Genomic DNA, 22,790 nt, shown 5'->3' on the forward strand with positions numbered 1-22,790 from the left:
AGTCTAGGCTGCCAGAGGTTAGTCCCTGTCTGGTACTGTATAGTCTAGGCTGCCAGAGGTTAGTCCCTGTCTGGTACTGTATAGTCTAGGCTGCCAGAGGTTAGTCCCTGTCTGGTACTGTATAGTCTAGGCTGCCAGAGGTTAGTCCCTGTCTCTGGTACTGTATAGTCTAGGCTGCCAGAGGTTAGTCCCTGTCTGGTACTGTATAGTCTAGGCTGCCAGAGGTTAGTCCCTGTCTGGTACTGTATAGTCTAGGCTGCCAGAGGTTAGTCCCTGTCTCTGGTACTGTATAGTCTAGGCTGCCAGAGGTTAGTCCCTGTCTCTGGTACTGTATAGTCTAGGCTGCCAGAGGTTAGTCCCTGTCTCTGGTACTGTATAGTCTAGGCTGCCAGAGGTTAGTCCCTGTCTCTGGTACTGTATAGTCTAGGCTGCCAGAGGTTAGTCCCTGTCTCTGGTACTGTATAGTCTAGGCTGCCAGAGGTTAGTCCCTGTCTGGTACTGTATAGTCTAGGCTGCCAGAGGTTAGTCCCTGTCTCTGGTACTGTATAGTCTAGGCTGCCAGAGGTTAGTCCCTGTCTCTGGTACTGTATAGTCTAGGCTGCCAGAGGTTAGTCCCTGTCTGGTACTGTATAGTCTAGGCTGCCAGAGGTTAGTCCCTGTCTGGTACTGTATAGTCTAGGCTGCCAGAGGTTAGTCCCTGTCTCTGGTACTGTATAGTCTAGGCTGCCAGAGGTTAGTCCCTGTCTCTGGTACTGTATAGTCTAGGCTGCCAGAGGTTAGTCCCTGTCTCTGGTACTGTATAGTCTAGGCTGCCAGAGGTTAGTCCCTGTCTGGTACTGTATAGTCTAGGCTGCCAGAGGTTAGTCCCTGTCTGGTACTGTATAGTCTAGGCTGCCAGAGGTTAGTCCCTGTCTCTGGTACTGTATAGTCTAGGCTGCCAGAGGTTAGTCCCTGTCTGGTACTGTATAGTCTAGGCTGCCAGAGGTTAGTCCCTGTCTCTGGTACTGTATAGTCTAGGCTGCCAGAGGTTAGTCCCTGTCTGGTACTGTATAGTCTAGGCTGCCAGAGGTTAGTCCCTGTCTGGTACTGTATAGTCTAGGCTGCCAGAGGTTATGGGATCCATTCTGACCCTCTGCACTTTTCACTTCCTTTGTTTTGTCCTCTTCACTGTCCTGTCTCAACATATATGTTTAAACCTTATTAAAGGAAGATGGATAAACAGTGTGTCTTCCCCTCTGTCAGGGAGGAGAAGGTAGCCATCATGCGTGAGAAGCACTCCGCTCTGATGCGTCCCGTAGTGTTCGCGCTGGACCATGTGAGGAGCATCACCACCACGCCCGCCGAGACCCCCCACGAGACCTGGTTCCAGCAGACCTACGGGGACCCCATCACCTCGGCCCTGGGGAGACTGAAGAGCCCTCCCAACCCGGCCAACCCGGCCAGCAGCTGGGTCCCATTCAAACAGGTAGGGCCAGGACCGTGGGTGGGGGTGTGTTTGTTCCGTGAGGGTGTAGGGTGAAGTTGCCCCCCCCCCCCCCCTTTGCATTTTCCCCCACTAATGGTTAAAGGTAGACTCAGCGAGATGGCGTTAACACGAACAGCACCGCAGATATTGAGATTTCTAGCTAATGACAAATACTCTTCAAATAGGTAACTGTACAAAATAAAATGCTCATATTGACAAAGACAACATTAACATTAAAAAGACGAGAGCTAAATTCAGCAGGCTGGCTAGCTAGCTAGCTACCATGTCTTGTTTTGGCTGACTGTCTACTCAGCTTGTTATCAAAACCAAAGTTAATTTCAGACTCATCTTATCCATCAGAACAAATACTCTAAAATGGCAATATTATAATTACCAACATAAAAACATTGTTATACAGTTTCTTAACTTAATGTTGCTGTCCTGATCTCAATGACAGAGCTGTCAACTTGTTAGAAACCTTTCAGGTCCAGTGAAGGCCAGGCGCCTCCCTGGGGTAGCATTCACTTTCAGTCACAGTGCCAAAACTCAACATTTGCTCCATCCTGCCAATGATGCATTGGCGTCAGTTGTTACTATGGCAATTCAAGATGGCGCTACCATGCTGTTAGCTTCTGAACAAACAGAGTAAAAACTCACGGACGACTAGAAAAAGCTCAAACCAAGTTTATTCAACCCACTGGGTCATACAGCTGCAAAGACAAACATACAAGTCACACAAGCACATCTTTTAAATCTTCCAACGAGGCGGAGTCATCAGAGGTTAGACCCTGTCTGGTAGGCGGAGTCATCAGAGGTTAGACCCTGTCTGGTAGGCGGAGTCATCAGAGGTTAGACCCTGTCTGGTAGGCGGAGTCATCAGAGGTTAGACCCTGTCTGGTAGGCGGAGTCATCTCCTTGCATGTTTAAGATACAATCCTTCTCTGTCAGGCAGAAACACAGTAGGTTCCTCTTACTGGTGTTGTCATGGCCCTGCCTACGTCTAGAGCTCATGGCCGTGGAAATCTGTGTGTGTGAGAGAGGACTATAATCAGATGGTCTTTGGGGTGAGCCCCTGTGGCCCCCCTCCTCCTCCTCCCAGCAGTGTCTTCTCTCTTCATCTGTTGTACTCCCGAATGGGGCAGTGGTCTAAGGCACTGCATCGCAGTGCTAGCTGTGCCACTAGAGATCCTGGTTCGAGTCCAGGCTCTGTCGCAGCCGGCCGCAACCGGGAGACCCATGGGCGGCGCACAATTGGTCCAGCGTCGTCCAAGGTAGGGGAGGGTTTGGCCGGCAGGGATGTGGGTTCGTTTCCCATGGAGGGCCAGTATGAAAAAAACTAAAACAACGTATGCATTCACTTACCTGTAAGTCGCTCTGGATAAATCTGTTGACCTTATCTCGAGTTAAGTTCCACATCCATCATGGTCCATGGTTCCTCAGCAGCTGGTCCACCTTATCAAGAACTGAAACTAGACTGTTGCCCTTTGCCTCCCTCCTAAGGAACATTCATATCAACAATAACATATTTGAACAGAATGCAGAAATGCAACTTTCTGCATTTCCCCTTTTGTCGCTCAGTCACTCTCCACGTCGCTCAGTCACTCTCCACGTCGCTCAGTCACTCTCCACGTCGCTCAGTCACTCTCCACGTCGCTCAGTCACTCTCCACGTCGCTCAGTCACTCTCCACGTCGCTCAGTCACTCGCCACGTCGCTCTCCACGTCACTAAGTCACTCTCCACGTCACTCACACGCCACGTCACTCTCCACGTCACTCTCCACGTCACTCTCCACACACCTAGTACCTCTTTACCCTTCCTTGACCCCTAACATATACATTCCTTATACATGTAAAGTAGCAATACATTCTAGTATGGTAACATGAATAAATATATCTCAAGCTAGAATCCAACAATACCTCAAATAAACATTGTTCAAGATCCAAATCCCCTAAAAATAGAGATGTTTCTATGTTAAATGCACATGTTTAGTATTAGTGTATTGAAGACCTCGCTTTGCTTTACTTCCTAAAGTGTTTCCATTCCCTTTAAGATTAGGATTGGGGGAAGGGAAGCTGGTCCTAGATCTGTGCTTAGGGGAAACTTGACCCTGGTGTGTGGAAGTGCTTTTTGTTTCCATGACTGTCCATGTATCTGTAACCTTTTGAAATGTATACATTTCTGTTGAATGTGATGTGATTTGTGGATTTAAATAGTGTTTAAAATGTGTCTCCTAGATCATGCTGAGTCTTCAGCAGAGGGCTCAGAAGAGGACCAGCTATCTGCTACGTCTGGACCAGATCAGCCCCCGCCTGGCTGCCATGGCGACCACAGAGATGGCGTTGCCGGGCGAGGTGTCGGCGACGGACGCGTTGACCATCCAGAGTGTTGGTAACACCATCACCATCCTGCCAACCAAGACCAAACCCAAGAAACTACACTTCCTGGGCTCCGACGGACGCAACTACCCTTACCTCTTCAAAGGTAGCTAACAGACACACACTTAGCACACACACACACACACACGTTTCCATTTTAGTCATTTAGCAGACGCTCTTATCCAGAGCGACTTACAGTTAGTGAGTGCATACATGGACGCAACTAGCTCTACCAGACAGAACGACCTCCAGGCAGACAACCAGCAGGAATATAAAGCCTGAACCTCATTCTCCTCCCTTCTACCTCCATCCCTCCCTGCTCTCTCGTTCCCTCTCTCTGATTTGACCCTCATCTATTCCCCCCTCTCTCTCTGATTTGACCCTCAACTATTCTCTCTCTTTCAGGTCTGGAGGACCTCCACCTAGATGAGAGAATCATGCAGTTCCTTTCCATAGTCAACACAATGTTCACCAAGGTACGTACGATCGTTCATTGATTAATCATTTAAAGTACAAGGCCGCTCCAGCCAGAGACAACAGTATCGAGAATGGGTCTGTGCGGTTCAGCTGTAAAAAAATACACCAAAAATAATAAATAATCTAGTATAATACTTCATTAAAATTGAAGGCTTGTTCCAGTAATGTTTACATAAAGAAAATAAATAAAAAGCTCAACTTCTTCTAGGAAAGACGGACTGTTTTATCTGGTCATACGACTGCTACTGTTTCCTGCATAGTATAAGTCTATGTTCCTCTCTAGGTGAACCAACAGGAGCGCCCCCACTTCCACGCCCGCCACTACTCCGTCACCCCGCTGGGGACGCGCTCAGGTCTCATCCAGTGGGTGGATGGCGCCACGCCGCTGTTTGGCCTCTACAAGCGTTGGCAGCAGAGAGAGGCCGTGCTGCAGGCACAGAAGGTAGTGTGTGTGGGTGGAGGTGTGCGTTTGAGAGTTATGTTTTGTAGGAACGTTCTCTGTGAATGTGTAGAGCTCAATAAATACAACATTCAACATTGAAACTATGGCAAAGCCAAACACATTGGTGGGGCCATTGGCAATGAGGCCTCTCTGTACTCCTCTCTCTTCCCTCCCTCCTCTCTCTCCTCTCTCCCCCCTCTCTCCCCCCTCTCTCCTCTCTCCCCCCTCTCTGTACTCCTCTCTCCCCCCCCTCTCTGTACTCCTCTCTCTTCCCCCTCTCTGTACTCCTCTCTCCCCCCTCTCTCCTCTCCCCCCCCCCCTCTCTGTACTCCTCTCTCTTCCCTCTGTCCTCCCCAACTCTCCCCCGTTCTCCCTCTCCCTCCTCCCGCAGGCCCAGGATTCGTTCCAGCAGCAGCCCCAGCCCCTCCCTCTGGTCCCACGGCCCAGTGAGCTCTACTACAGCAAGATAGGCCCCGCCCTGAAGGGGGTGGGGCTCAGCCTGGACGTTTCGCGGCGCGATTGGCCGCTCAGCGTGATGAGGGAGGTACTTAAGGAGCTGATGGCGTCCACGCCCCCTAACCTGCTGGCCAAGGAGCTGTGGTGCTCTTGTACCACGCCTAGCGAGTGGTGGAGGGTCACACAGGTGAGCTGGTGTCAGAGGTCATAACAGGGTTTATTGGGGGTCAGTCAATGGTTAGAGGTCACACAGGAAGTGAGGCTTCTTATCCTTGTATCCTTTCCTGAAAAGAACACAAAAGTTGAAAACATGGCGGGAACTAAGATTTGATATAGGATTGTTATGACGAGTTTCTCTGGTATCGAGTACTTCAGGATGTAAGAGAATAGTTACACACTTAGATGGAGAGTTGGTTCAGAGTATTTCATTATTACAGTACCGGATTCACATGAAAAGCGGTACGGCGTAGCCTATTGTCATCTGAATGATAGGCATACACATTCTCTCCGTTTATACACGGCTTTGCAAGCTAATTCCATCCAACAGTTGCCAACCATTATTGAGTGTCACTCCCAACAACAATAGTATCACCCTATATGGTATCGTGTTGCACCCTAGTCAGGATATTCCATCACGTACTCCTTCGAAGATTAGCACCAGTGGCCCCCCAGCTATCTTGGCACGCAGACCTTCTGGCACCCACCAGTGACAGAAAGAATTACATGGAATGTCCTCATCCTCCCAATCCCCATGCAGCGCATAAGTTCAAAGACATTAACAAATACTGTATAAAAATACGTTTTGTTTATATAAAGGATCCACCCATAGAGTTGGATAGAGGACTCATCTTTGTGTCTGTGTTAATTTCCATAGTAAAAGGTCCTCTATCTTACTCTGTGGATCTACCTGGCTAGGGCTTTCTGACTAGGGCAGATGAAAGAAAGGAAGCCATGTTGAACTAATATGCTTGGAGAAGTCATAAAATGTAAAAAAAATAAATAAAATAAAAACATTACTGGTGGCTAATTTAATGGTAAATGAACGGTCCTCTCCTCTTCGGCCTGTGCTCCCTCCTCCTCCTCCTCCTACAGTCCTACGCCAGGTCCACTGCTGTGATGTCTATGGTGGGCTACATTATTGGCCTCGGCGACCGTCACCTTGACAATGTGCTGATTGACATGACAACTGGAGAGGTGGTGCACATTGACTACAACGTCTGCTTTGAGAAAGGTAAATAAGCAACCCTCCTGGTTTAGACAAGTTGCTCTGTGGATTTCACTGCTGTTTGTCCTACTGGTGTGTGATGTTTCTCTATCGCTCTCTCTGTGTGTGTTTCTCTGTGTGTGTTTCTCTGTGCGTGTGGTCTCCAGGGAAGAGCCTGCGTGTACCAGAGAAAGTTCCGTTCCGTATGACCCACAACATAGAGACGGCCCTGGGAGTGACTGGGGTGGAGGGCATCTTCAGACTCTCCTGTGAACAGGTACGCTAGCTAGTGAAACATTCTTTAGACTCTCCTGTGAACAGGTACGCTAGCTAGTGAAACATTCTTCAGACTCTCCTGTGAACAGGTACGCTAGCTAGTGAAACATTCTTCAGACTCTCCTGTGAACAGGTACGCTAGCTAGTGAAACATTCTTTAGACTCTCCTGTGAACAGGCACGCTAGCTAGTGAAACATTCTTCAGACTCTCCTGTGAACAGGTACGCTAGCTAGTGAAACATTCTTCAGACTCTCCTGTGAACAGGTACGCTAGCTAGTGAAACATTCTTCAGACTCTCCTGTGAACAGGTACGCTAGCTAATGAAACATTCTTCAGACTCTCCTGTGAACAGGTACGCTAGCTAGTGAAACATTTAGGAAATGTCTGTGTCAAAGCTGTGGTGCAGCTCATTTGGATTTCCCGGCTTTGTCGGCTGTTGATCACCCCAAACTTCACTTACAACTTAGTCTTTTTTACTTATAAACATTCCTAAAATGTTCCTGACATATTTGAAGACATTCCTGAAAAGTTTTTTTTCAAACGTTTCTGAAACATGCAAACCAAATTCTAATCTTCTCTTTTCTGATTCGTCAGGTGGTCCAGATGATGCTAACCTCTCTCCTCTTTGATTGGTCAGGTGGTTCAGATGATGCGTCGTGGACGGGAGACGCTGCTGACCCTGCTGGAGGCGTTTGTTTACGACCCACTGGTGGACTGGACGGCCGGGGGGGAGGTGGGCTTCGCCGGGGCCGTGTACGGAGGGGGGGGGCAGCAGGCAGAGAACAAGCAGAGCAAGAGAGAGATGGAGAGAGACATCACACGTTCCCTGTTCTCCTCCCGCGTCGCTGAGATCAAGGTGAGCAGGGAGACGGAGACACGTAGTCACATACATCTGTTCCCCTTACCAGATGTTCTGTTTGTAGCTGAAATAACAAGGCAACTTAAATATTCCTCCCTTCTCCCTCCTTCACTACCTCTCCCCCTCTCTCACCTCCTTTCCTTCCTCCCTCTCCCCCTCTCTCACCTCCTTTCCTTCCTCCCTCTCCTCCTCTCTCACCTCCTTTCCTTCCTCCCTCTCCTCCTCTCTCACCTCCTTTCCTTCCTCCCCCTCTCTCACCTCCTTTCCTTCCTCCCCCTCTCTCACCTCCTTTCCTTCCTCCCCCTCCCTCCCCTCCTTTCCTTCCTCCCTTTCCCCCTCTCTCACCTCCTTTCCTTCCTCCCTCTCCCCCTCCCTCACCTCCTTTCCTTCCTCCCTCTCCCCTTCCCTCACCTCCTTTCCTTCCTCCCTCTCCCCCTCTCTCACCTCCTTTCCTTCCTCCCTCTCCCCCTCTCTCACCTCCTTTCCTTCCTCCCTCTCCCCCTCTCTCACCTCCTTTCCTTCCTCCCTCTCCCCCTCTCACCTCCTTTCCTTCCTCCCTCTCCCCCTCTCTCACCTCCTTTCCTTCCTCCCTCTCCCCCTCTCTCACCTCCTTTCCTTCCTCCCTCTCTCACCTCCTTTCCTTCCTCCCTCTCTCACCTCCTTTCCTTCCTCCCTCTCTCACCTCCTTTCCTTCCTCCCTCTCTCACCTCCTTTCCTTCCTCCCTCTCTCACCTCCTTTCCTTCCTCCCTCTCTCACCTCCTTTCCTTCCTCCCTCTCTCACCTCCTTTCCTTCCTCCCTATCTCACCTCCTTTCCTTCCTCCCTCTCTCACCTCCTTTCCTTCCTCCCTCTCTCACCTCCTTTCCTTCCTCCCTCCCTCACCTCCTTTCCTTCCTCCCTCCCTCACCTCCCTCCCCTCCTCCCTCTCCTCCCTCCCCTCCTCCCTCTCCCACCTCCTTTCCTTCCTCCCCCTCCCTCTCTCACCTCCTTTCCTTCCTCCCTCTGCCCCTCTCTCCCCTCCTTTCCTTCCCCCCTCTCCCCCTCTCTCCCCTCCTTTCCTTCCTCCCTCTCCCCCTCCCTCCAGGTGAACTGGTTTAAGAACCGTGAGGAGATGTTGGGCGTCCTGCCCCAGGTGGAGGGGGCGGTGGAAGAGTACATCACCCTGCAGAAGCTGCTCTCTCAGGGGGAGAAGATGACCACCAAGATCCTGGAGGAGATGAGCTTCCTGGAGGGGGCCGAGAGCTGCTCAGACCACCTCATACTTACCCTGGAACACAGGTTGGTTACACCTCTAATCCCAGACCACCTCATACTCACCCTGGAACCCAGTTATGTAACCCCTGACCTCTAATCCCAGACCACCTCATACTCACCCTGGAACCCAGTTATGTAACCCCTGACCTATGCCATACAGACAGACGTTTGAGTAACTCCCTGGGCTTGTTTGACATTGCAGCCGACAGTGCAGGTGACTGCCTACTGACTGATCTACAAATTACCTCTTAACTACTCAAATCAAATTTTGTCACATTCTTGGTAAACAACCGGTGTAGACAAACTGTGAAATGCTGACTGACAGGTCCTTTTCCAACAGCGCAGAGTTAAAGATAGAAATAGTAACACGAGGAATAAATACACAGTAAATAACAATAAAAAGTACAAATAACATGGCTATATACAGGAAGTAGAATATAACATGGCTATATACAGGAAGTAGAATATAACATGGCTATATACAGGAAGTAGAATATAACATGGCTATATACAGGAAGTAGAATATAACATGGCTATATACAGGAAGTAGAATATAACATGGCTATATACAGGAAGTAGAATATAACATGGCTATATACAGGAAGTAGAATATAACATGGCTATATACAGGAAATAGAATATAACGTGGCTATATACAGGAAGTAGAATATAACGTGGCTATATACAGGAAGTAGAATATAACGTGGCTATATACAGGAAGTAGAATATAACGTGGCTATATACAGGAAGTAGAATATAACGTGGCTATATACAGGAAGTAGAATATAACGTGGCTATATACAGGAAGTAGAATGTAACGTGGCTATATACAGGAAGTAGAATATAACGTGGCTATATACAGGAAGTAGAATATAACGTGGCTATATACAGGGAGTAGAATATAACATGGCTATATACAGGGAGTAGAATATAACATGGCTATATACAGGGAGTAGAATATAACATGACTATAAACAGGGAGTAGAATATAACATGGCTATATACAGGGAGTACCAGTTATGGATACATTTACAATTTGCTCAAGGGCACATTGACAGATTTTTCACCTATTCGGTTTGGGGATTCGAACCAGCGACCTTTCGGTTACTGATCCAACGCTCTCAACCGCTAGGCTACCTGCCACCCTGCTTGGGGGTAGAAGCTGTTCAGGGTCCTGTTGGTTCCAGACTTGGTGCGCTGGTACCGCTTGCCATGCGGTAGCAGAGAGAACAGTCTATGGCTTGGGTGGCTGGAGTCTTTGACAATTGTTTGGGCCTTCCTCTGACACCACCTGGTATAGAGGTCCTGGATGGCAGGAAGCTCAGCCTTCCTCTGACACCACCTGGTATAGAGGTCCTGGATGGCAGGAAGCTTGGCCCCAGTGTTGTACTGGGCCGTACCCTCTGTAGCGCCTTCTAGTCGTGTGCCTTGCAGTTGCCATACCTAGCCGTGATGCAGCCAGTCAAGATGCTCTCAATGGTGCAGCTGTATAACTTTTTGAGGATCTGAGGGCCCCATGCCAAATCTTTTCAGCCTCCTGAAGGGGAAGAGGCGCTGTCGTGCCCTCTTCACAACTGTGTGGGTATGTATGGACCATGTTAATTTCTTGTGATGTGGACACCGAGGAACTTGAAGCTCTCGACCCGCTCCACTAAAGTCCCATCAATGTGGATGGGGGCGTGCTCGCCCCTCCGTTTCCTGTGGTCCACGATCAGCTCCTTTGTCTTGCTCACATTGAGGGAGAGGTTGTTGTCCTGGCACCACACTGCCAGGTCTCTGACCTCCTCCCTATAGGCTGTCTCATCGTCGTCTGCGATCAGGCCTACCACCGTCGTGTCGTCAGCGAACTTGATGATGGTGTTGCAGTCGTGCGTGGCCACGCAGTTGTAGATCGGGAAGTCCAGGATCCAGTTGCAGAGGGAGGTGTTCAGTCCCATGGTCCTTTTATTATTTGTAGATCAGGAAGTCGGTCACAATGCAACACAGATTTGATGCTCTTGAACACGGCCCCTCTCTCTCCCCGTCCTCTCTCCTCTTCCTCTCCCCCCCCCCCCCCCCCCACAGGTACTCTGAGCACACCCAGCTAGCATCTCGTCAGCGTACGGTCCAGGAGTTGATCCAGGGGAAGCAGGGGGACCTGGACCAGTGGATGTCCCAGTACCAAGCAGCCTTCAGCAGCCTGGAGGCCACACAGCTAGCCAGCCTGCTGCAGGACATCAGCAGTCCTATAGACCTGGGTTAGTGTCTGTAGAGGTGGGAGAGGGTGTTCTGTGTCCTATAGACCTGGGTTAGTGTCTGTAGAGGTGGGAGAGGGTGTTCTGTGCAGTCCTATAGACCTGGGTTAGTGTCTGTAGAGGAGGGAGAGGGTGTTCTGTGTAGTCCTATAGACCTGGGTTAGTGTCTGTAGAGGTGGGAGAGGGTGTTCTGTGCAGTCCTATAGACCTGGGTTAGTGTCTGTAGAGGTGGGAGAGGGTGTTCTGTGTCCTATAGACCTGGGTTAGTGTCTGTAGAGGTGGGAGAGGGTGTTCTGTGTCCTATAGACCTGGGTTAGTGTCTGTAGAGGTGGGAGAGGGTGTTCTGTGTCCTATAGACCTGGGTTAGTGTCTGTAGAGGTGGGAGAGGGTGTTCTGTGTCCTATAGACCTGGGTTAGTGTCTGTAGAGGTGGGAGAGGGTGTTCTGTGTCCTATAGACCTGGGTTAGTGTCTGTAGAGGTGGGAGAGGGTGTTCTGTGTCCTATAGACCTGGGTTAGTGTCTGTAGAGGAGGGAGAGGGTGTTCTGTGTAGTCCTATAGACCTGGGTTAGTGTCTGTAGAGGTGGGAGAGGGTGTTCTGTGCAGTCCTATAGACCTGGGTTAGTGTCTGTAGAGGTGGGAGAGGGTGTTCTGTGCAGTCCTATAGACCTGGGTTAGTGTCTGTAGAGGTGGGAGAGGGTGTTCTGTGTCCTATAGACCTGGGTTAGTGTCTGTAGAGGTGGGAGAGGGTGTTCTGTGTCCTATAGACCTGGGTTAGTGTCTGTAGAGGTGGGAGAGGGTGTTCTGTGTCCTATAGACCTGGGTTAGTGTCTGTAGAGGTGGGAGAGGGTGTTCTGTGTCCTATAGACCTGGGTTAGTGTCTGTAGAGGTGGGAGAGGGTGTTCTGTGTCCTATAGACCTGGGTTAGTGTCTGTAGAGGTGGGAGAGGGTGTTCTGTGCAGTCCTATAGACCTGGGTTAGTGTCTGTAGAGGAGGGAGAGGGTGTTCTGTGCAGTCCTATAGACCTGGGTTAGTGTCTGTAGAGGTGGGAGAGGGTGTTCTGTGTCCTATAGACCTGGGTTAGTGTCTGTAGAGGTGGGAGAGGGTGTTCTGTGTCCTATAGACCTGGGTTAGTGTCTGTAGAGGTGGGAGAGGGTGTTCTGTGTCCTATAGACCTGGGTTAGTGTCTGTAGAGGTGGGAGAGGGTGTTCTGTGCAGTCCTATAGACCTGGGTTAGTGTCTGTAGAGGTGGGAGAGGGTGTTCTGTGCAGTCCTATAGACCTGGGTTAGTGTCTGTAGAGGTGGGAGAGGGTGTTCTGTGCAGTCCTATAGACCTGGGTTAGTGTCTGTAGAGGTGGGAGAGGGTGTTCTGTGCAGTCCTATAGACCTGGGTTAGTGTCTGTAGAGGTGGGAGAGGGTGTTCTGTGTCCTATAGACCTGGGTTAGTGTCTGTAGAGGTGGGAGAGGGTGTTCTGTGTCCTATAGACCTGGGTTAGTGTCTGTAGAGGTGGGAGAGGGTGTTCTGTGTGTGGTCACAGCTAGCCAGTCCTATAGACCTGGGTTAGTGTCTGTAGAGGTGGGAGAGGGTGTTCTGTGTCCTATAGACCTGGGTTAGTGTCTGTAGAGGTGGGAGAGGGTGTTCTGTGCAGTCCTATAGACCTGGGTTAGTGTCTGTAGAGGTGGGAGAGGGTGTTCTGTGTCCTATAGACCTGGGTTAGTGTCTGTAGAGGAGGGAGAGGGTGTTCTGTGCAGTCCTATAGACCTGGGTTAGTGTCTGTAGAGGTGGGAGAGGGTGTTCTGTGTCCTATAGACCTGGGTTAGTGTCTGTAGAGGAGGGAGAGGGTGTTCTGTGTCCTATAGACCTGGGTTAGTGTCTGTAGAGGTGGGAGAGGGTGTTCTGTGTCCTATAGACCTGGGTTAGTGTCTGTAGAGGTGGGAGAGGGTGTTCTGTGTCCTATAGACCTGGGTTAGTGTCTGTAGAGGTGGGAGAGGGTGTTCTGTGTCCTATAGACCTGGGTTAGTGTCTGTAGAGGTGGGAGAGGGTGTTCTGTGCAGTCCTATAGACCTGGGTTAGTGTCTGTAGAGGTGGGAGAGGGTGTTCTGTGTCCTATAGACCTGGGTTAGTGTCTGTAGAGGTGGGAGAGGGTGTTCTGTGTCCTATAGACCTGGGTTAGTGTCTGTAGAGGTGGGAGAGGGTGTTCTGTGTAGTCCTATAGACCTGGGTTAGTGTCTGTAGAGGTGGGAGAGGGTGTTCTGTGCAGTCCTATAGACCTGGGTTAGTGTCTGTAGAGGTGGGAGAGGGTGTTCTGTGTCCTATAGACCTGGGTTAGTGTCTGTAGAGGTGGGAGAGGGTGTTCTGTGTCCTATAGACCTGGGTTAGTGTCTGTAGAGGTGGGAGAGGGTGTTCTGTGTCCTATAGACCTGGGTTAGTGTCTGTAGAGGTGGGAGAGGGTGTTCTGTGTCCTATAGACCTGGGTTAGTGTCTGTAGAGGTGGGAGAGGGTGTTCTGTGTCCTATAGACCTGGGTTAGTGTCTGTAGAGGTGGGAGAGGGTGTTCTGTGCAGTCCTATAGACCTGGGTTAGTGTCTGTAGAGGTGGGAGAGGGTGTTCTGTGTCCTATAGACCTGGGTTAGTGTCTGTAGAGGTGGGAGAGGGTGTTCTGTGTCCTATAGACCTGGGTTAGTGTCTGTAGAGGTGGGAGAGGGTGTTCTGTGTCCTATAGACCTGGGTTAGTGTCTGTAGAGGTGGGAGAGGGTGTTCTGTGTCCTATAGACCTGGGTTAGTGTCTGTAGAGGTGGGAGAGGGTGTTCTGTGCAGTCCTATAGACCTGGGTTAGTGTCTGTAGAGGTGGGAGAGGGTGTTCTGTGCAGTCCTATAGACCTGGGTTAGTGTCTGTAGAGGTGGGAGAGGGTGTTCTGTGTCCTATAGACCTGGGTTAGTGTCTGTAGAGGTGGGAGAGGGTGTTCTGTGTCCTATAGACCTGGGTTAGTGTCTGTAGAGGTGGGAGAGGGTGTTCTGTGTAGTCCTATAGACCTGGGTTAGTGTCTGTAGAGGTGGGAGAGGGTGTTCTGTGTCCTATAGACCTGGGTTAGTGTCTGTAGAGGTGGGAGAGGGTGTTCTGTGTAGTCCTATAGACCTGGGTTAGTGTCTGTAGAGGTGGGAGAGGGTGTTCTGTGCAGTCCTATAGACCTGGGTTAGTGTCTGTAGAGGTGGGAGAGGGTGTTCTGTGTCCTATAGACCTGGGTTAGTGTCTGTAGAGGAGGGAGAGGGTGTTCTGTGCAGTCCTATAGACCTGGGTTAGTGTCTGTAGAGGTGGGAGAGGGTGTTCTGTGCAGTCCTATAGACCTGGGTTAGTGTCTGTAGAGGTGGGAGAGGGTGTTCTGTGCAGTCCTATAGACCTGGGTTAGTGTCTGTAGAGGTGGGAGAGGGTGTTCTGTGCAGTCCTATAGACCTGGGTTAGTGTCTGTAGAGGTGGGAGAGGGTGTTCTGTGTAGTCCTATAGACCTGGGTTAGTGTCTGTAGAGGTGGGAGAGGGTGTTCTGTGCAGTCCTATAGACCTGGGTTAGTGTCTGTAGAGGTGGGAGAGGGTGTTCTGTGTCCTATAGACCTGGGTTAGTGTCTGTAGAGGTGGGAGAGGGTGTTCTGTGTCCTATAGACCTGGGTTAGTGTCTGTAGAGGTGGGAGAGGGTGTTCTGTGCAGTCCTATAGACCTGGGTTAGTGTCTGTAGAGGTGGGAGAGGGTGTTCTGTGCAGTCCTATAGACCTGGGTTAGTGTCTGTAGAGGTGGGAGAGGGTGTTCTGTGTCCTATAGACCTGGGTTAGTGTCTGTAGAGGTGGGAGAGGGTGTTCTGTGTCCTATAGACCTGGGTTAGTGTCTGTAGAGGTGGGAGAGGGTGTTCTGTGTAGTCCTATAGACCTGGGTTAGTGTCTGTAGAGGTGGGAGAGGGTGTTCTGTGCAGTCCTATAGACCTGGGTTAGTGTCTGTAGAGGTGGGAGAGGGTGTTCTGTGTCCTATAGACCTGGGTTAGTGTCTGTAGAGGAGGGAGAGGGTGTTCTGTGCAGTCCTATAGACCTGGGTTAGTGTCTGTAGAGGTGGGAGAGGGTGTTCTGTGCAGTCCTATAGACCTGGGTTAGTGTCTGTAGAGGTGGGAGAGGGTGTTCTGTGCAGTCCTATAGACCTGGGTTAGTGTCTGTAGAGGTGGGAGAGGGTGTTCTGTGTCCTATAGACCTGGGTTAGTGTCTGTAGAGGTGGGAGAGGGTGTTCTGTGCAGTCCTATAGACCTGGGTTAGTGTCTGTAGAGGTGGGAGAGGGTGTTCTGTGTCCTATAGACCTGGGTTAGTGTCTGTAGAGGTGGGAGAGGGTGTTCTGTGTGTGGTCACAGCTAGCCAGTCCTATAGACCTGGGTTAGTGTCTGTAGAGGTGGGAGAGGGTGTTCTGTGTGTGGGCACAGCTAGCCAGTCTGCTGCAGGACATCGTTCTGATTGATTTGGCCTAACCCTCTCTCTCTTCCTCCCTCCCCAGGCCCTCCCAGCTACGTCCCGGCCACAGCCTTCCTGCAGAACGCCGGCCAGGCCCACCTAATCAGCCAGTGCGAGGGCCTGGAGGCTGAGGTGGGCACCCTGCTGCAGCAGCGCCGTGGGGCCCTGCGAGGCTGTCTGGAGCAGCTGCACAGCTATGCCACTGTGGCCCTGCTGTACCCGCGGGCCGTGCTGCTGCGCCACAGGGCCCACCTCTGGAAACAGTGGCTGGAAGAGCTGCTCTGTGACATGACTGTTGACCACTGCCAGCAGATATACAGACAGTGAGTTGGAGTGGACGTGTGCTGGCTTTCTCTTCACTTTCTCTCTCTCTTACCGTCTCATGCCATCATGTCTTTCCTTCTCATTCCTCCTCCTCTCTCTGTCCTTTCTCCTTCCTTCACCCCCTCTATGTCTCTCTCTCTCTGTCTGCTTCTCTGTCTCTCTCTCTCCCTCTCTCTCTCTGTCTGCTTCTGTCTCTCTCTGTCTGCTTCTCTGTCTCTCTCTCTCCCTCTCTCTCTCTGTCTGCTTCTGTCTCTCTCTGTCTGCTTCTGTCTCTCTCTGTCTGCTTCTGTCTCTCTCTGTCTGCTTCTCTCTCTCTCTGTCTGCTTCTGTCTCTCTCTGTCTGCTTCTCTGTCTCTCTCTCTCCCTCTCTCTCTCTGTCTGCTTCTGTCTCTCTCTGTCTGCTTCTGTCTCTCTCTGTCTGCTTCTCTCTCTCTCTGTCTGCTTCTGTCTCTCTCTGTCTGCTTCTCTCTCTCTCTCTCTGTCTGCTTCTCTCTCTCTCTCTCTCTGTCTGCTTCTCTCTCTCTCTCTCTGTCTGCTTCTCTGTCTGTTTCTCTGTCTCTGTCTGTTTCTCTGTCAGGGTCCTCTGGGGTTAGCTGGCTCCTTTTCTTGGTATTTCTGTCCGCATCTCTCTTTATTCTAATATTGTATTATTATTTTCATTATTTGATGAATCTGTGCTCCACCTTCCTCTCTAAACTCTCCTCCCTCCAGGTATGAGGTCCAGTTTGCCCCCCAGCCCCCCCTTGCATCGTGCCAGTTCCTGTCCAGTGTTGAGCTGGCCTTGCAGCACCAGGCGTCAGAGACCAACACGCGTGTTCTGCGCCAGGCAGAGCGCGTCAAGGCCGAGGGCGCCACGGTACATGCGTGTGAAGAACAGCTGCAGGAGATAGAGCGTTGCATCAATGTGTTCCTCCTGGAGAATCCAGAGCAGGGCTCTCTCAGCCTGGCCACCATCATCTCATCAGCCCTCTGCGCCCTCACCAGGTCTGTCTGTCTGTGTGCTGGGGATATACCTGTATATGTGTGTATAACGAGAGTAACCTGATGGTTGAAGGGAGCAACTAGTATTCCTGACGTCTTGTGACAGGGTGAGAGTGTGTGGTGGGGGGGATAGAGGGGTGTATGTGTGTCTGGTCCCCCCCCCTCTCTAAACCTAACGTTCTCTCTCTGGTCCAGGCGTAACCTGGTGATGGAAGGAGCGGCGGCAGCGGCGGGGGGGCAGCTGGTAGAGTTGACGTCTCGTGACGGGGCCTGGTTCCTGGAGGAGCTGTGTTCTATGAGCGGTAACATCACCTCATTGGTTCAGCTGCTGGGGCAGTGTCAGCTCCTCCCACACGATCTGGACCTGCCCTCGCCGCAGGAGACCGCCCAGACCGTCTACCTGGCCAATGCCGTCTACACCTGTCTACAGGTACGGGTGGAAGGGGGGTGGAAGCCTGTGTGTAGTGGGGGATAGAGGTGTGTAGTGGGGGAGAGAGGTGTGTAGTGGGGGAGAGAGGTGTGTAGTGGGGGATAGAGGTGTGTAGTGGGGGATAGAGGTGTGTAGTGGGGGAGAGAGGTGTGTAGTGGGGGAGAGAGGTGTGTAGTGGGGGATAGAGGTGTGTAGTGGGGGAGAGAGGTGTGTAGTGGGGGATAGAGAGGTGTGTAGTGGGGGATAGAGAGGTGTGTAGTGGGGGATAGAGAGGTGTGTAGTGGGGGATAGAGGTGTGTAGTGGGGGATAGAGGTGTGTAGTGGGGGATAGAGGTGTGTAGTGGGGGATAGAGGTGTGTAGTGGGGGAGAGAGGTGTGTAGTGGGGGATAGAGAGGTGTGTAGTGGGGGATAGAGGTGTGTAGTGGGGGATAGAGAGGTGTGTAGTGGGGGATAGAGGTGTGTAGTGGGGGATAGAGGTGTGTAGTGGGGGAGAGAGGTGTGTAGTGGGGGATAGAGAGGTGTGTAGTGGGGGATAGAGGTGTGTAGTGGGGGATAGAGGTGTGTAGTGGGGGATAGAGGTGTGTAGTGGGGGATAGAGAGGTGTGTAGTGGGGGATAGAGAGGTGTGTAGTGGGGGATAGAGAGGTGTGTAGTGGGGGATAGAGAGGTGTGTAGTGGGGGATAGAGAGGTGTGTAGTGGGGGATAGAGGTGTGTAGTGGGGGATAGAGAGGTGTGTGGTGGGGGATAGAGAGGTGTGTGGTGGGGGATAGAGAGGTGGGTGGTGGGGGATAGAGGGGTGTGTGTGGTGGGGGATAGAGGGGTGTGTGTGGTGGGGGATAGAGGGGTGTGTGTGGTGGGGGATAGAGAGGTGTGTGGTGGGGGATGGAGAGGTGTGTGGTGGGGGATAGAGAGGTGTGTAGTGGGGGATAGAGAGGTGTGTAGTGGGGGATAGAGAGGTGTGTAGTGGGGGATAGAGAGGTGTGTAGTGGGGGATAGAGAGGTGTGTAGTGGGGGATAGAGAGGTGTGTAGTGGGGGATAGAGAGGTGTGTAGTGGGGGATAGAGAGGTGTGTAGTGGGGGATAGAGAGGTGTGTAGTGGGGGATAGAGAGGTGTGTAGTGGGGGATAGAGAGGTGTGTAGTGGGGGATAGAGAGGTGTGTAGTGGGGGATAGAGAGGTGTGTGGTGGGGGATAGAGAGGTGTGTGGTGGGGGATAGAGAGGGGTGTGTGGTGGGGGATAGAGAGGTGTGTAGTGGGGGATAGAGGTGTGTAGTGGGGGATAGAGGTGTGTAGTGGGGGAGAGAGGTGTGTAGTGGGGGAGAGAGAGGTGTGTAGTGGGGGATAGAGGTGTGTAGTGGGGGAGAGAGGTGTGTAGTGGGGGATAGAGAGGTGTGTAGTGGGGGATAGAGGTGTGTAGTGGGGGATAGAGGTGTGTAGTGGGGGATAGAGGTGTGTAGTGGGGGATAGAGGTGTGTAGTGGGGGATAGAGAGGTGTGTAGTGGGGGATAGAGAGGTGTGTAGTGGGGGATAGAGGTGTGTAGTGGGGGATAGAGAGGTGTGTAGTGGGGGATAGAGGTGTGTAGTGGGGGAGAGAGGTGTGTAGTGGGGGATAGAGAGGTGTGTAGTGGGGGATAGAGAGGTGTGTAGTGGGGGATAGAGGTGTGTAGTGGGGGATAGAGGTGTGTAGTGGGGGATAGAGGTGTGTAGTGGGGGATAGAGGTGTGTAGTGGGGGATAGAGGTGTGTAGTGGGGGATAGAGAGGTGTGTAGTGGGGGATAGAGAGGTGTGTAGTGGGGGATAGAGAGGTGTGTAGTGGGGGATAGAGAGGTGTGTGGTGGGGGATAGAGAGGTGGGTGGTGGGGGATAGAGGGGTGTGTGTGGTGGGGGATAGAGGGGTGTGTGTGGTGGGGGATAGAGGGGTGTGTGGTGGGGGATAGAGGGGTGTGTGTGGTGGGGGATAGAGGGGTGTGTGTGGTGGGGGATAGAGAGGTGTGTGGTGGGGGATAGAGAGGTGTGTGGTGGGGGATAGAGAGGTGTGTAGTGGGGGATAGAGAGGTGTGTAGTGGGGGATAGAGAGGTGTGTAGTGGGGGATAGAGAGGTGTGTAGTGGGGGATAGAGAGGTGTGTAGTGGGGGATAGAGAGGTGTGTAGTGGGGGATAGAGAGGTGTGTGGTGGGGGATAGAGAGGGGTGTGTGGTGGGGGATAGAGATGTGTGTGGTGGGGGATAGAGAGGTGTGTGTGTGGTGGGGGATAGAGAGGTGTGTGTGTGGTGGGGGATAGAGAGGTGTGTGTGTGGTGGGGGATAGAGAGGTGTGTGTGTGGTGGGGGATAGAGAGGTGTGTGTGTGGTGGGGGATAGAGAGGTGTGTGTGTGGTGGGGGATAGAGAGGTGTGTGTGGTGGGGGATAGAGAGGTGTGTGGTGGGGGATAGAGAGGTGTGTGGTGGGGGATAGAGGGGTGTGTGTGGTGGGGGATAGAGTGTGTGGTGGGGGATAGAGGTGTGTGTGGTGGGGGTGGGGTGTGTGTGTGGGGGGGATAGAGAGGTGTGTGTGTGGTGGGGGATAGAGGTGTGTGTGTGGTGGGGGTAGAGGGTGTGTGTGTGGTGGGGGATAGAGAGGTGTGTGTGTGTGGGGGATAGAGAGGTGTGTGTGTGGTGGGGGATAGAGGGTGTGTGTGTGGTGGGGGATAGGGGTGTGGTGGGGGTAGGAGGGGTGAGGTGTGTGGTGGGGGATAGAGAGGTGGTGTGGGTGTGGTGGGGGATAGAGGTGGTGTGTGTGTGGTGGGGGGGAGAGTGTGTGTGTGGTGTGGGGGTGGGGTGTGTGTGTGGTGGGGGATAGAGGGTGTGTGTGTGTGTGGTGGGGGATAGAGGGTGTGTGGGTGTGTGGTGGGGGATAGAGAGGTGTGTGTGTGTGGTGGGGGATAGAGGGGTGTGTGTGTGGTGGGGGTGTGTGGGGTGTGTGTGGTGTGTGGGTGTGGTGGGGGATAGAGAGGTGTGTAGGTGGGGGATAGAGGGGTGTGTGTGTGGGGATGAGAGGTGTGTGGTGGTGGGGGATAGAGGGGTGTGTTGTGGGGGATAGAGAGGTGTGTGGTGGGGGATAGAGGGGTGTGTGGTGGGGGGGATAGAGGGTGTGTGTGGGTGGGGGGGGATAGAGAGGTGTGTGGTGGGGGGATAGAGAGGTGTGTGGTGGGGGATAGAGAGGTGTGTGGTGGGGGTTGTGTGGGGTGGGGGTAGAGGGGTGTGTGTGTGGGGGGGGATTGTGGTGTGGGTAGAGGGTGTGTGTGGTGGGGGATAGAGAGGGTGTGTGTGTGGGGGGATAGAGAGGGGTGTGTGTGGTGGGGGTAGGAGGGGTGTTGGTGGGGGATAGAGAGGTGGTGTGGTGGGGATTGTGGGGGTGGGGGTGGGGGTGTGTGTGTGGTGGGGGATAGAGAGGTGTGTGGTGGGGGGGGTATGAGAGGTGTGTGGTGGGGGATAGAGAGGTGTGGTGGGGGGTGTGGGGAGGTGTGTGGTGGGAGAGGTGTGTGGTGGGGGAGAGAGAGAGGTGTGTGGTGGGGGAGAGAGAGGTGTGTGGTGGGGGAGAGAGAGGTGTGTGGTGGGGGATAGAGAGGTGTGTGGTGGGGGATAGAGAGGTGTGTGGTGGGGGATAGAGAGGTGTGTGTGTGTGTCTGCGGAGTTGAGCGGTCAGAAATCCCCCTCAACGTCCTTTCCCCCGCTCCGCAAAAAATCTCTCAGCGTTCACAGGAGAGAAAAAAAACGACCACTCAAATTTTCGCTCCCATTTATTTAGTAAACATAATTTAACCTGGTTAACTCCGAGTGGTTGTTTTGGACCCATACCGGGTTTGGGGGTTCCTCTCCCAAAAAATTATCAGAAAATAGAAAGTGACACATCATTTGAAAGCTACAGTCCTTGTCTTTTTGGAAATCAAACTCAAATCTTACTGCTGGCAATGCATTAAGAATCCCCCCCCCATAAAGGCCATAAATCATGCCCTATGGTCATATTCATAGAGTAGGAAATGTGGGTAAGAGTCACCAAAAGTACCAACATTTTACTATGCGTGGAAAGGGTCCACTCCGATGGTAAAGCTGCATTTCTTTCTCTCTCCATGTTACGTTGTATGCATCCTAGCTCCTCGTTTACAATAGGAAAAGTGAATGGGAAACAAAGTTTGACGTTTCCTGGCCTGTGTCTTTAAAAACAAAAATAATAATAATTGAAAGCCCTGATTGCTAAAGGTAGGCAGGACAGGCCCATTTTGGTGATTTCTGCTATATCATCAAAAATAAATCAATCACAGCACGTCTTTGGACTCATTCAGCAGTTTTTACCTGATTTAAGTACAATACCATTGGAAATTAATGTTGAAAGTTCCATTTTATAGTCCTGAAACTTAAGTTAAATGATGCTGTCGCTGCTTCCTGTTGACAAGACATATTGATAAATAGCCCAATGTCAAAACACTGTTTTAAAGTGTCCAAATCAATAACCAATATGCAGAACCAGTTTGTGATATGTTGAAAACCTAAACATAAATGAAATGTACTATCTCTACATACAGGACCAATGGTAATCATATTACCTGGATTATTTTAAACGAGCACCTTGTAAACTGCACACGCACTTTTGACAAGTGGCAATAAATCACTCATCGATTTAGAGGGGATATGTACTGTTGATACACCACAACTCAGAAACCACATGGAAACTGGAGATAGTGTTACATCACTGGTTAGAGGACAACCTGCAGAACATGGCTGATCTCTCTCTCTCTCCCCCCACCACCACTAATGTATCAGAATGTCGTTGCCCACCTTGTCCATTTGTCTTTATGGCTGATCTCTCTCTCCTCCCTCCCTCCAGGAGTTGAACACTAACTTCCGTCAGATCATCTTCCCGGAGGCTCTGCGCTGCATGTTGAAGGGAGAGGTGACCCTAGAGACCATGCTGTCTGAGCTGGACCTCTTAGTGGAGCAGTGTGCAGACGGGGTCTCCCTGCAGGGGCTGGCCGACGCCCTGCACACACACCTCCGCAGCGCCGCCATGGGCCTGGAGCACGAGGCAGACACACACTGTCTCCACATCACCAGGTTAGGACAGGGGAACACACTGTCTCCACATCACCAGGTTAGGACAGGGGAACACACACTGTCTCCACATCACCAGGTTAGGACAGGGGAACACACTGTCTCCACATCACCAGGTTAGGACAGGGGAACACACACTGTCTCCACATCACCAGGTTAGGACAGGGGAACACACACTGTCTCCACATCACCAGGTTAGGACAGGGGGGAACACTGTCTCCACATCACCAGGGGAACACACTGTCTCCACATCACCAGGGGAACACACTGTCTCCACATCACCAGGTTAGGACAGGGGAACACACTGTCTCCACATCACCAGGGGAACACACTGTCTCCACATCACCAGGTTAGGACAGGGGAACACACTGTCTCCACATCACCAGGTTAGGACAGGGGAACACACACTGTCTCCACATCACCAGGTTAGGACAGGGGAACACTGTCT

General features: G+C 51.8%; 1 protein-coding gene and 1 long non-coding RNA gene across 3 annotated transcripts in view; one reads left to right on the forward strand and one right to left on the reverse strand.

Annotated features, from left to right (window-relative positions):
• Positions 1 to 1,210: 1,210 nt before the first annotated feature.
• LOC311103286 (serine/threonine-protein kinase SMG1-like) overlaps positions 1,211 to 22,790 on the forward strand; it is a gene marked incomplete at its 5' end in the record, with an annotated part of 43,711 nt that continues 22,131 nt past the window's right edge. Inside the window, 14 exons of the mRNA XM_084144819.1 lie at positions 1,211 to 1,465; positions 3,701 to 3,947; positions 4,247 to 4,317; positions 4,602 to 4,760; positions 5,152 to 5,403; positions 6,309 to 6,447; positions 6,588 to 6,697; positions 7,335 to 7,553; positions 8,641 to 8,834; positions 10,875 to 11,047; positions 15,565 to 15,844; positions 16,557 to 16,829; positions 17,022 to 17,256; positions 22,119 to 22,345. Of these exons, the coding sequence (XP_084000945.1) occupies positions 1,211 to 1,465; positions 3,701 to 3,947; positions 4,247 to 4,317; positions 4,602 to 4,760; positions 5,152 to 5,403; positions 6,309 to 6,447; positions 6,588 to 6,697; positions 7,335 to 7,553; positions 8,641 to 8,834; positions 10,875 to 11,047; positions 15,565 to 15,844; positions 16,557 to 16,829; positions 17,022 to 17,256; positions 22,119 to 22,345 (2,834 nt within the window). The remainder of the gene's footprint in view (positions 1,466 to 3,700; positions 3,948 to 4,246; positions 4,318 to 4,601; positions 4,761 to 5,151; positions 5,404 to 6,308; positions 6,448 to 6,587; positions 6,698 to 7,334; positions 7,554 to 8,640; positions 8,835 to 10,874; positions 11,048 to 15,564; positions 15,845 to 16,556; positions 16,830 to 17,021; positions 17,257 to 22,118; positions 22,346 to 22,790) is intronic.
• Positions 12,042 to 12,731, reverse strand: LOC311103705. 2 transcript variants are annotated; one of them, XR_014610112.1, is made up of 3 exons: positions 12,530 to 12,731; positions 12,218 to 12,429; positions 12,042 to 12,067 (listed from the first exon to the last, which is right to left on the reverse strand). It is a non-coding gene; the product is annotated as an uncharacterized lncRNA (long non-coding RNA). The 2 variants fall into 2 exon arrangements; XR_014610113.1 differs by having other exon boundaries at positions 12,649 to 12,727.

Source organism: Coregonus lavaretus, assembly GCF_964263955.1.
Source record: "Coregonus lavaretus genome assembly, chromosome: 28".
Taxonomy (NCBI): Eukaryota; Metazoa; Chordata; class Actinopteri; order Salmoniformes; family Salmonidae; genus Coregonus; species Coregonus lavaretus.